The sequence below is a fragment of the Macaca mulatta genome, chromosome 7 (assembly GCF_049350105.2).
Source record: "Macaca mulatta isolate MMU2019108-1 chromosome 7, T2T-MMU8v2.0, whole genome shotgun sequence".
Classification (NCBI taxonomy): domain Eukaryota; kingdom Metazoa; phylum Chordata; class Mammalia; order Primates; family Cercopithecidae; genus Macaca; species Macaca mulatta.
The window spans coordinates 136,011,782-136,024,765 of NC_133412.1; the positions used below are offsets into that span (position 1 = coordinate 136,011,782).

Here is a 12,984-nt window from a genome sequence, read left to right on the forward strand (position 1 = left end):
TATCTCAGCTCTGTCTTTCTGGTATTAGCTATTATCCAAATCCCAGTCACCCCTTTTTCTCTGGAAACTTCTCTCTAATGACTGAATAAATTAGCAGTTAGAATTACACAGCACAGAAAGGCTCTGGTCAAACATCAGAAGCCACTGAAATCTCCCTGTGAGTAAATGGACACACTTTTTTCAAACGCTTTCTTTCTTTTCTTTTCTTTTCTTTTTTCTTTTCTTTTCTTTTCTTTTCTTTCTTTCTTTCTTTCTTTCTTCGTCTTTCTTTTTCTTTCTTTCTCTCTCTCTTTCTCTCTCTTTTTGAGATGGAGTCTCGCTCTGTCACCCAGGCTGGAGTGCAGTGTCATGATCTCACTGCAATCTCTGCCTCCTGGGTTCAAGCTAAACTTCTGCGTCACTCTCCCTAGTAGCTGGGACTACAGATGCAAATTTATTTAAAATATACTTATACAGTTTTGTTTCTTTAGCAAACACCAAAAAGGATATTTGTGCTTCTGATCTAAGTCGAAGCAGTCCTGACCTTGTGTTGCCCTCTATAGAAGAGACTATCCAAATTTCATAATCAAATTCCGCCCATAGTACAGACAGTTGTTTCCAAACCATTAAAATTCCCAGGTTGTTCTCTTCTGTATCCAATGAACAAAGAAACATTGGAAGTATGGCAAGTGCATTTATGCCAGGCCTCAGCATGATCGAGGATGAGGGACACACATGTGCAGAGTGTTTTCAGTCCCTCTAATTCCTAGCTCTTCCTAATGACCCTTTTGCTATCCTCTCACTGAAACAGTGGCAGTCACTTTTCAAGAGGAGTGTGGTTACTGTTGAGAACAAAGAAAGCAGCTTAGCTTTGAGTTTCAAATTAGACTTTTTGAAAGCCCATAGCCAAAACAATAATCTTAAAAGCATAGATTTCCTTTGCAAGTGCCAGGCCCTTGAGATAGCAAATGGCTTTTTTTGGTCGTTGTTCTTGTTGTGTTTTGTTTTCACTTTAAAATCTTAGCTCTTTTCCCAGAAAACATGGGGGTGGGTAGCAGTGAAACATAAGAGGGCAGAATAAAAGGAACTATAGGAGGTAACAAGAGAAACCCAAAATAGGCTGAAGGAAAAATCAAAGGCAGCAGAGAAGTACATCCAGCTTCCCATCCAGAACTCTACAACATGGCAGACAAAGAGTGGCCAGTACAGCCACAGCACAGATGCGGCAGTCAAGCTCACTATGAAAGGTGGAAAAGTGGGGGGATGAGGGAGGAGGCCCTAAACGAAGTTATTAGCTCTGTACAGAAAAATGAAATCAGCCACATGTTCATTCACCTATGTTTCATTGTATAAAAATTTAAACCCAAGACTGAAGAATTTAGGTCTGGAGAACTAGTATGGTTTTGAATTTACAACTTTCCAAATATGGAGATCAAAATACATTTATTTCTTCAAGGAGGATGTATTGAGTACCTGCCACACTCCTGTTACACCAGGGATACAGAGTGGAACTAGAAAGACAAGCTCCCTGCCTTTGCAGCTCCTATTTTAGTTGGAAAGACAAGCAATAATTACATAAAGAAAAAATTAAAGAATATAATTAAAGACCATGATGAAGAAATAATGAAGTATAAAGTGACAGGGACACTTTGGATAGACTGGAGAAAAAAGGTCTTATGGCAGTAAACCAGGGAAAAGGTGGTGTGAATTAACAATCCCTGGTTATTTTTCCCATAGAGCTAGGAAAAAGTAAAAAGTTTATCTTCTTCCTCTTGGCATCATTACCTTAGCTCCTTCCCACCCCTGCCTGCCAAGCGACAGCCCATGCTCCAGACGTCTTCTCCACCCTCCTCTGAAATCTCAGCAATTATTTTCTCTTCATTGAGACACTGTGCCAGTCTAAAAATCAGTCCAATCTGGTACAGAGATGAGGGACTTACATCCTTTAGAGGGCAAAATGGCAGCTTCAAGGGGCCTTCTGGAGTCAAGAACACATGAAGCAGGATTTCTAATGGTGGACCATCAAGCAAAATATCTGGGAGTCATCTGGCTCCCATGAAGTCATTTTTTGTGGGAGAAACTGCTCAGCCTATCAGGAGAGCTGTCCTTGATCTTTCAATAATTTGTTCCCAATATCACAGTTTTCAATAGAGACACAGTAACATGATCTAGCAAAGCAAACAGGGACGAAATAGCAAGAGAGGTCAAGGGAGAGCCAGAAAGAGAGAAATATTAAAGAGACCAATGCATGAAAAAGTGTCTACAAAATCTAGCAAATGTACTCTGAGGGCAGTACAGGAGAAGAAGCCCATTTTCAATAGGGAGGAAATGGAGAAAAGGAAGTGAAGACACATGCTTTAGAAAGCTTAAAAAGGGAAGAATTGGTGGATAATAAGGCAAAGAGAATGCAAGGTCCAGATCAAGTGTTTTATTCACATATGCATATTAGCTTAGGACTAAAAAGACATGAGCATGTTTATCAGCTGATGAGAAAGAGCCAGTAAAGAGAGAGATGGACAACGCAGAAGACAGACAGGCTTGGGTGCAGTGGCTCACGCCTGTAATTCCAGCACTTTGGAAGGCCAAGGTAGGCAGATCACTTGAGGTCAGGATTTCCAGACCAGCCTAGCCAACATGGTGAACCCTGTCTTTACCAAAAAATACAAAAATCAGCTGGGCATGGTGGTGCACACCTGTAGTCCCAGCTACTTGGGAGGCTGAGAAGTGAGATTGCTTCAACCTGGGAGAAGGAGGTTGCAGTAAGCTGAGCTCATGCTACTGCACTTCAGCCTTGGTGATAGAGCGAGACCCTGTCCCAAAAAAAAAAAAAAAAAAAAAAAAAAAAGGCCAGGCACAGTGGCTTACACCTGTAATCCCAGCACTTTGGGAGGTCGAGGTGGGCGGGTCACAAGGTCAGGAGTTCAAGACCTGCCTGACCAACAGGGTGAAACCCCGTCTCTACTAAAAATACAAAAAAAAAATAGCCGGGCATGGTGGCGGGCACCTGTAATCCCAGCTACTTAGGAGACCGAGTCAGGAGAATCACTTGAACCCAGGAGGCAGAGGTTGCAGTAAGTGGAGATCACACCATTGCACTCCAGTCTGGGCAACAGAGTGAGACTCTATCTCAAAAAAAAAAAAAAAAAGAAGGAGGAGGGGAGGAAGGACAAACAACTGGAAGGGAAAACAAGTCTAGCTACAGCACAAATCTATGTACAAATCCTGGGCCACTTCACTGAATGCTAGAATCATACATGTAACTGCCCACAGGACACAACAAAGGACCACACATCACTAACTTCAGAGCAGTTGCCTGCCCCGAAAGCCTTAAATCCTGACTCTCTTTCTCTCAAACCCTCATGTTTTGCTGGTCTTACCATATGTCCGGAATCTAACCAATTCTAACCACCACCATCATCATCGCTCACCTTGACCTGTCTGTCTTCTTCTATTTTTGACCCTGTGCAGTCTATTTTCCACACAGCAGCTGCATTGGTATTTGTAAGACATAAGACAAATCAAGCCAGTCTGGTCTGAAACCATCTGGCTCAGAGTAAAGGCTACTATCCTGTCCTACAAGGCCCTGAATGGTTTGCACCCTTGGCCGCCCCTAGCCCACCTTCCTAAGGGGAGAGTCAGGAGTGTCAAGGAATGCACATCTGCAACACTCTTCTTTTTCACAGAAGTAAAAGGAAGGCCATCTGCTGCACTGAAGATGAGTGGTCATAGGTTTGGGAAAGGTAGAGAATGTGTGAGAGTTGTACAGGAATCGTTGCTCAGCAAAATGTTAGAGGAAGAAGATTTGTAAGGCTGCTAACCATTCATTTGAGGGGCAGCTGTTCACAGGGCTGTCTAGTTGACTCCAGCTAGTGCTCAGCAACCCTGGAACAGAAAAAGAGACAAATAGATCCAGATGGGCAGCAAAAGGGCACAGGATGAAGGAATTTGGAGTGTCAGTGTGTGCCTGGGGAGGAGGGTCTGCTGTTCTCTAGCTAGGTCTTCATAAGGGAAAGAAGTGGGGGAAACAGACCTATGAAGGGACCTTTTGGACATTTTCTAAGGAAACCAACAGGAAAACCCAACAACCCAGTCTAAGAAAAGTTCCCGAGGTCTATGATTCCCATACCGAAGTCTCATCAGAAGAGTCAACACCAGACCTGCCTCCCTTGCTGATGCCTAACTAGAGGCATGAATTTAAATGTCTTTCCCTTACAGGACACTGTAAATGAGTAATGGTCTCAAATTAGACCTTCACAGATTAAGATTTGTGGGGGGTTGTTAAAAATAAGTTCAACTTTAAAGGAGTTAGAGTCTAAAAAGGGTAGCTACAGAGCTAGCTTCAAAGGGAATTTTTAAAGCCTCCAGTATTTCCTGAGAGTCAACTTGAATATAATTCTCACCCCATAAAGATCTCCTTACCTACACACTCAGCCTAGAGCACAACCATGTGCCTGGTGCCTCACCTCCCAGGGAAGGCTAACTCAGTTGTCACAACATACGAAAATATTAAATAAGTAGGGAAGAAGAAGTCACTTAGGAGCTGGCTTAGAAATTACTCCAAATAAAATCCCCTCTCTGGCCATATCAAAGAAATTCTTAAATCCATGCCTAAAGGCCTTTGATATGACATTTATTTTAATAAGTTCTAAATATATTCATCTATGAATTTGTGAGTCTTTCGGCCTGTGGAAAAAAAATTAAGTATTACATATTAAGCAAAATTAAAACAGATGTCAATAGACGGATATCACATATGTGAGAATCATCCGCATGCCCATTGCCTGTTCTACAGCAGAGTATCACTTCACCTACCAGGCGACAGTGTGTCCTGAAAAATATTTTCTCATAGGAATTAACATTACATTCATTGGAAAGTCACCAAATAAGTAAATAAAATTCTCACTGACTAAAATGTCTGTTCTAAGAAAGTTCAATTTCATAAAAACTTCTAAGTCAATGTTATCTTTCGTTTTATAACACAAAAGAGAAATTCCATGTATAGGTCATGGATCTAATAATCTAACAAGTATATTTTGTTGAACTTGAAACTTGATTTAGAAAAAAATATTGGCTGTGAAAAATACTGTATTAGCATAATCTACCGCCATGAATTTAATGGCTAATAATACATTATTTTCCTTCATATAGGGGAAAAAATGGTTTGGACCCCACCAGTTCCCCATGTGGCTATCTCCCCTCAACTAGCCAATGAAACAAGTCAGGGAAAGTCACTGATGACCTCCTAAGGCCACCCAGATCTCTCCTGACTTGCTCTCCCAGTGGTCCTGTTGTTCTCCCTTCCTTCTTAAAGCTCTCTCATCTTTTGTTAGCAACAGACTCTCCTTCCAGAGCCATGCTTCCATTCGACCTGCCTGGGTTCTCTTCTCAGCCCCTCTGTGGCTCTCCTTCTTCAGAGTCTACCCTTGGCCAGCTTTACGCTGACTGCACCCCACACTTCCTTGACATGATTACTTTCTATACATTGTTATTCCCTAAGAGATCTCTCTGTGCCTCATAGCTCTGGAAACCAGAACCACATTTCTAACGGCCTAATGAACATTTCCATCAGAATAACCCGCAGGAAAAAGAACCACTTTCCTCCACCTTCTTTCCTATTTTAGAAAAAAAGCTTCATCATACATTCAGCTGAATTTGCCAGAAATCTACAAGTGCTTTTGAACTCGTCCTTCTAAAATATCCCACACGTTCATTCATTCACCCATAAAAACTTTTTTAAAAGTTTCAAGAAGCTTGGCCAGGCGCGATGGCTCAGGCCTGTAATCTCAGCACTTTGGGAGGCCAAGGTGCGTGGATCACCTGAGGTCAGGAGTTCGAGATCAGCCTGACCAACATGGTGAAACCCCCATCTCTACTAAAATTACAAAATTAGCCAGGCGTGGTGCTGCCTGTAACCCTAGCTACTTGGTAGGCTGAGGCAGGAGAATCGCTTGAACCTGGGAGGCAGAGGTTGCAGTGAGCCGAGATCGCGCCATTGCACTCCAGTCTGGGCAACAAGAGCAAAATTCTGTCTCAAAAAAAAAAGTTTCAGGAAGCTTACATACAAACTCTTCTGGGGTATCACAAATAACTCTGCAAAGTAGAGACTATTATCTCCATTTTACAAATGATGGTTTATAAAACTCATACAAATTCTTGTAAGTTATGATGCAAAAAATTGAACTTAGAGTCATTTGTCTGACTTCAAAGTCCACGATCTTTTCACAAACCATGAAACCACAGACCATGTGCCAAATCTGATCTGCCACCTGCTTAAAGTTGTATTGGAACATAGCCACACTCATCTGTTTATGTATTGTTTATGGCTGTTTTAGCACTACAAAAGCAGAGGTGAATAGTTTGCAACAGAGACCATATGGCTTACAAAGCCTAAGATAGTTACTATCTGCCCAGTTACAGGGAAAAAAAAAAAAAGTTTGCCAACTCTAAATCTATACCATCCTCCATGTATCTACCACCTCAGTTTATGTCTTCTTGGATTGCTACAACAGTCTCCTAACTTTGGTCTCTCTGCCAGTAGCCTTTATCTCCTCCAATTCATTGTCCACAATAAAGAATCAATTTTTTCTTATTTATCTCACAACCTTTAGGATAAAAGACAAACTCCTTGTGAAGTTATGGAAAGCTTTTTGACTCTTGGTTCTTTTATTTCTTTCTATTCACATCTACTTTCCACTCAAGTCAAAGTGAAATGCATGGAGTTCCTCAAAAGGGCCAAGCTATTTGATTCCTATATTTTTACATATACTATGTTCTCTATACCTGGAAAGTACCTAAGTCCTGCCTCATTTACCTACTTATTTTGTATTCTGAGCTCAAGAGTCACTTCCTCCTAGAAGTCTTCCTGGGCTCCCTCAGGCTGAACTAGGCAAACATTTTTATTCATTCATTAATTCATTCAACATGTGTTCAATGGGCTCAACTATCAAGTAGGAGATAATGCTTTGTGCTAAATATACAATGATGAACAGGACAAAGACAGATCATGTTCTCACAAGTCCAACTTCTTTATTCCCTCTTAGTTCACAGTATAAAAAGAGATGAGATGAGGATGAAGGCAGAGATGGACACTGAGATGGGGATGGAGAGAGTAAGGGAGACACAGATGGATCAGTGATTTTCTTGTTTGACTCTCTTACCATATTAAAAGGTTACTGAGGGCTCAAAAGTATCTAGTGTTTCTTGAATAACAATGTATACCAGAACACCTGGCACAAGGCTGAATGAATTAAATAATTTTGAGTGATACAAGGACACAAGAAATGAAGATCCTTGCAAAGAGTTCAGGCTAGTTAATAGCCTATCAAGAAAATGTCCTATTATTTTCTGGGGAAAGTCAACCTTTACAGAATTTGAGATGCTTTGTGAAAATGTGACTAGGCATGAAAAGAAAGATGGGTATAAAAGAATATTCCTGCAAAAGACACAAGCCCTAGTTGGAATAAGAATCAGGGAGTCAAGTGTACATCACACAGTCTTTACCCAACTACACATCTGAGACTGCTAAACCATGAAAAAAGGTGCCATAACCCTGAACCTGGGGCTCCATAAAATGTTTTTTCTCATGGGAACCTCAGCTCATAAAAGAAAAGAAAAAAGACAAAGTCTTCTTTACAAGCTATGGTAAAGCAGACACAAAGAATTGACCCAGTTTCCAAAATAAACATTAGGCGTAAAGCTCTCCCCATCTGGCTAAAACTAAAGCCAGAAATGAAAATCAGCATGTACACACTGCATTTTCTACCTACACCGCAATAACAAGGCCAATAAAAATTTTAACATGGAACTTAATATTATACCTGAAATGCCTAAAGTCGCATATTAAGATTTGTAGAATAATTTTTTTCTAATATTAGGAAAGGGCAACAACCCACTTTTAAGCCTGTCTGGATATCCATCTAGGTCGAGTACCTCTCCAAGTCCAAGTCCCACTGAGCATGGTGTGCAGTCTCTTCCTGGGCCCCGATCCTTTGCCCTGAGACACATGCCTTTCAGTCTTCCTAGCTGCCTAATTTCTATATGGAAAAACACTTCTCTTTCCAAAAGCGTATTTTCTTTTCTCCATAATATTTATTCCTTGACAACTTTTCCTCTTAATCTTTACAGAACATTTTCTATAGAAAATACATCTTACTCTCCATAAAGCAATGTACACACTATATGTAAAAAGCCCTAACATCTTTGTGACACCACTTTGTTTCCATCTTAACCTCATCTCCAATAACCAGCTCCATGCCATGGACAGGGGCATAACTGCACCAATAGAATCTTAGAAGTATGGAATGTTAGCCCTGAAAGGGACCTTAAAAGTCATTGACTTCAACTTTGGCATTTCACAATTGAAAAAAATAAATAAATAAAACTCAGAGAGATGTAAAGACTCCCCAGGGTCACACGGTCACACAGGCCTTTGCTCTCAACTTACTCTATATTCTCCTAATCTCTGGATCTTACCATCTTCTATTTATTTCCTTTTCCTGTGGGGAGAGGTCAGGGCAATGCGCATAATTTCAGCTTGACTTTTATCTGAATTCCACAGAGGATGCTGAAGAAGCTCATCAACATAAGAATATGATGTGTGGCATTGGTCTCCTCTGCATGGTGCTGATTGACCAGTGTGCAACTAAATGCTTCCCAGTTGCACTTAACTGCCTACACGAAGATTTGGATTTCTTGTCATATGCATCCCACTGGCAGATGGTCTTGCTATACTTTTAAATGTGCTAAACCATTTGTCTGCTGCATTGCAGATCATACTAGTCAATTACAGAAAGTTTTTAGACTGTTTACGTGATTACCAATTACATCTTATTTGAAAATTGCAGATTAACATCGTTATGACAGAGCTTCCTGTCTACCAATTAAACCCCAGCAATTTTTATCTTTATAATTTTTAGTTTGGTTTGTTTTGCTTTCTAAGACTCAGTTTGCATTGCATCACAGCAGGACAAATTCTCATTGACACATACTGCATGGGCCAGCCTGTCTCAATTTACCAAAGCAGACAATAGAAAAAGTAGAAAAATGCTTTTAGAGCAAATGAATACCCAAATTCCAATCTCATAGCCCTTTGACATATGCTGAATATACATTTAATAACATATTTAATAGTGTACTAAGACGTATATATGGAGAGATAAAAAATTAATGGTTGAACTTATTTAAGGCAAAGAGTTATTCAAAACATATTTTTATTTTATATGCTTCTTTCTTTTATAAAATTATAATGAAATATGCAAATGTAGAGTTCCTTAAAATGGCTAGATTAAACTAAAATACAGCTTATGTGATAATTTAGTAATAAAGAAGGAACTAAGTAACTGCTTTCTTGATAAATGTTTGGAAGAGAATTTATAAAAACATATTAAGACAAGAGTATAATCCTATTAGAAAAATTCCATCATGCATTCCTTTGTTTTATAGTCATCAAAACAAATCATCCGTGTACTATGGTGCCTTCTGAATAGCAGCAAAATTAGTCAATGTGCCTAATCCTTAGAAAATCTAATATTATTAGGGGCTCAATAATAAGATTATGTAAATAAAATGGATTAGAAAACATTTCATGAAGGCATCATTAAGTATTTACCAAGCAAATTAGCAAGGAGATTACTTACATCTTGATCTAAATACACATACACACACACACGTACGTACATACATACTGTTTTCCACAAGTGCTGCAGAACTAAACTGCAAAAATATTCTCTCACAAAAGCCCTTTGGTAGTGAATTTTGTGAATGTCAGCAGAGTAGCTGGATTCATTCATGAATGGACAGATACAGAGGAATGGGGAGGACGTGACTACCCTGGGGAGTAATGGCTGCTACCAGAGCAGTGGAGGTCACTCAAGGCAGACAGAGCATGAAAAAACCGAGAGAAAACAAATTTCAGGTAAAGAATGCATGATGGTAGATGTATATAGAGAAGCATCAGGCAACCCTTCCAATTCAGAAATCTGAACAGAAGATTTCCCATGTTGGGCAAATGTAGGAACAAAGGACTTAAGTCTAAGAAATTCCTAGGTAGCAGGTAAGAAAAGTATTCTGGGATGCTGCTGACATAGGAGAGATCTGGATGGCATCTCAGTTGAGTGGGAGTAGGGGAAGGTCAATACTATTTTTTGAAGATATGTCTGATATATCAACAAGGAAAACTTTTGAGACTGTATTCCTAGACAGAGTCCACATCCAACTTAGCATTAGGGTAGCAAATCCTAGGAAAGGAAAGGCCATTGAAAAGAGGGCTCATAAGGACCTAGGAATTGGGATTGTTGCCACACTCATACTTCTAAATTTTGCTGAAAGGCACATAAATTTTGGATGACTTTCTCTAGAAAAAGAGTCTATCATTTGCAAGTAGTGATTATTTTTCTCAACAGAATATAGGCAGTTGGTGTCTCCATCAATCTTTTGATAAAACATTTTTCTGTTTTTGAGTTATAAGGTTACAAGTGGTGCTTCCCAGACTGCCACACAGATTGACTAGGATCCTGGCACAAGTAGCAGCTTTATTTGTAATAGCCAAAAACTGGAAACAAATACAATGTCCTTCAATAGATGGTGAGTTAAACAGTACTACATCCTAACCATAAACTACTACTAAGCAATAAAAAAGAACAAATTAATTATTGATACACTCAACTTAGATGGATCTCAGGGGCATTATGCTGAGTGGAGAAAGCCCATTTCAAAAGGTTACATTTTACATAATTCAATGTATATAACACACTCAGAATCACAAAATTATAAAGATGGAGAGCAGATTAGTAGTTTTCAGGGAATAGGGATAGTTGGGGGAAATGGTTAGATTACATAGGAGAGAGAGCTTTGTGGTAAAGGAATGGTTCCGTATCTTGATTGCAGTTGTAATTAAAGAAACCTGCACATGTGATAAAACAATACAGAACTATACACATACATTATATCAATGTCAATTTTGACACTGAGCTATAGTTATATAAGATGTAATTATTGGAGGAAACTAGGTGAAGATAACAAAGGCCCTTTCCATACTATTTTTGCAACTTCCAATGAATCTATAATTACTTCAAAACAAAAAGGTTTTTTTAAATCTATGCTCAAGTATAAGGCAAAATGTATTGTATAAATATGAAAAGTAGTATGGTGCTAAATACAGCATCTGACAAAATGTTGTCTTCTGAATTTATAAAGTACATTTTTGCCCATACATCTTACCACTTTGGATATGTAGGTATCAGTTTAATTAATCATCAGGATCTCTCCCTGTGTATAAGGACATTTTCTGGCTGAAAGCCTCTGGAGCAGACAGCACTTGGAATTCTCACTCTCTTTCTAACTGCAAGCTCTAACCAGCAAATAGAGTCTGCGTGTTCTTATTCCTATACCTGTACAAGGGTGTATTGGACAAACAGAAGCTGAACAACTGCCAACACTGATGCTCCAATAGCTTTCAGACATTCTAAACGATGAAAACTACCTGCTTAGACCCAAGATATTAACCTTTCACAGTCCAGCCAACGTCCCTGGACTCCAAGAACTTTTACCATCAATGTCAAAATCTAAGCCTCTGTAACATGGAATCTCAGAAAAAACAGCTTAGACACACACACAAAAAAACCAATGATCATGATCCGAAGGCTTAAGAGGCTAATAATGCTAATCACACCTTCAGTACAATCTTAAGGTTAGTTTAGGTACCAGAACTAGGTGTGAATGAGTCATCTAAGTCAACTTGAAGGCATGAATGATGGTGAAGTCTCCCTCAAGATCTTCAAAAGCAACTTCTTTGGTATGTATTTCCTTTAGGTCGTGGTCTTCTGATGCCATCCAGTCGCAGTCTGAGTGCAAAGGACATGGTCTTTGTCCCTTTTGGGGGCATTCCACTTCTAAGAACTTGGTACTCAGGTATACATGTTAAATCCTAGACACTTCTCATTGCTGAATGGGCTTATATTCAGCAATCCTTTCATTCCCTCAAATAGGCATATATTCAACCTACAGTGACTGTAATGAAGACTACGTTAATAAACCCCTTCTCCTAGTCTTAATTGTAAAAACCTATACAAAAGTGTATCCTAAGTTCAACTTTAATTTAGGAATTCAGTATTAACTAGAATATTTATAAACAATATATTTCACATTGGATCCTATCTGTTTTTGGAATTTAACACATTACCAACAAAATCTATGGAATGTGCTAAATGCCACCTGTCTGGATGCTGGTCCTGGTTCCTTCAAGAGAGCTCTGTTGGGTACACACATTAATATGTTTTTCACACATTAATATGTTCTGAAGAGTAAAATATATTATTTTGCATTTCTATTTTCTAAAGTCGATAAAAAATGCAAATAAGATGGATTAAATACCTTTCCGAAGACAAAGTAGTTCATTTTAATCCTATCTGAGATTGTAGCCAGGAAAACTGCCAATAATAATTTTTAATGAAAACATTAAAATACTTACAGCCAACCATCATCATAGCCACTGAAAACATCTTTTCCACATCTGTGGTAGGAGCTATGTTTCCAAATCCTATGGTTGTAAGGCTTGTCATGGTAAAGTAGAGAGAGGACACGTACAGTGAATCCTTGCTGGGTCCTCCTTCCCATATCCCAGCACTGGTATTGTAGCGGTATGGAGTCCCAATGCTCAAGGCCAGCTGGTAGAGCCAACTGTCCATTTGGATGGTGTTAGTGACTTCGTCGATGACCTCGTAGTCTCCGATGCTATACCATATGCAGGCCAGCCAGTGGGCCACCAGTCCAAACACACACACCAGAAGCACGAGGACTGCTGCTCCATATTCTAGATAATGGTCCAGTTTCCTAGCCACACGGCCCAGTCGTAAGAGACGCACCACTTTTAAAGAACTGAAGAGACTGCTGATTCCCTGGATTGAAAAAAAAAAAAAGACACCACATTTTCAGAAAAAAAAAAAAAAAAAAGCTGGGGAAACAATATAATGACTCACCTTCATAAATTTAACCATCCATTTACATATT

At 39.3% G+C, this 12,984-nt stretch overlaps 1 protein-coding gene across 1 annotated transcript in view; it reads right to left on the reverse strand.

Annotated features, from left to right (window-relative positions):
- KCNH5 (potassium voltage-gated channel subfamily H member 5) overlaps nt 1–12,984 on the reverse strand; it is a 350,192-nt gene that overhangs the window by 242,336 nt on the left and 94,872 nt on the right. Inside the window, exon 7 of the mRNA XM_001100052.5 lies at nt 12,446–12,872. Within this exon, the coding sequence (XP_001100052.1) occupies nt 12,446–12,872 (427 nt within the window). The remainder of the gene's footprint in view (nt 1–12,445; nt 12,873–12,984) is intronic.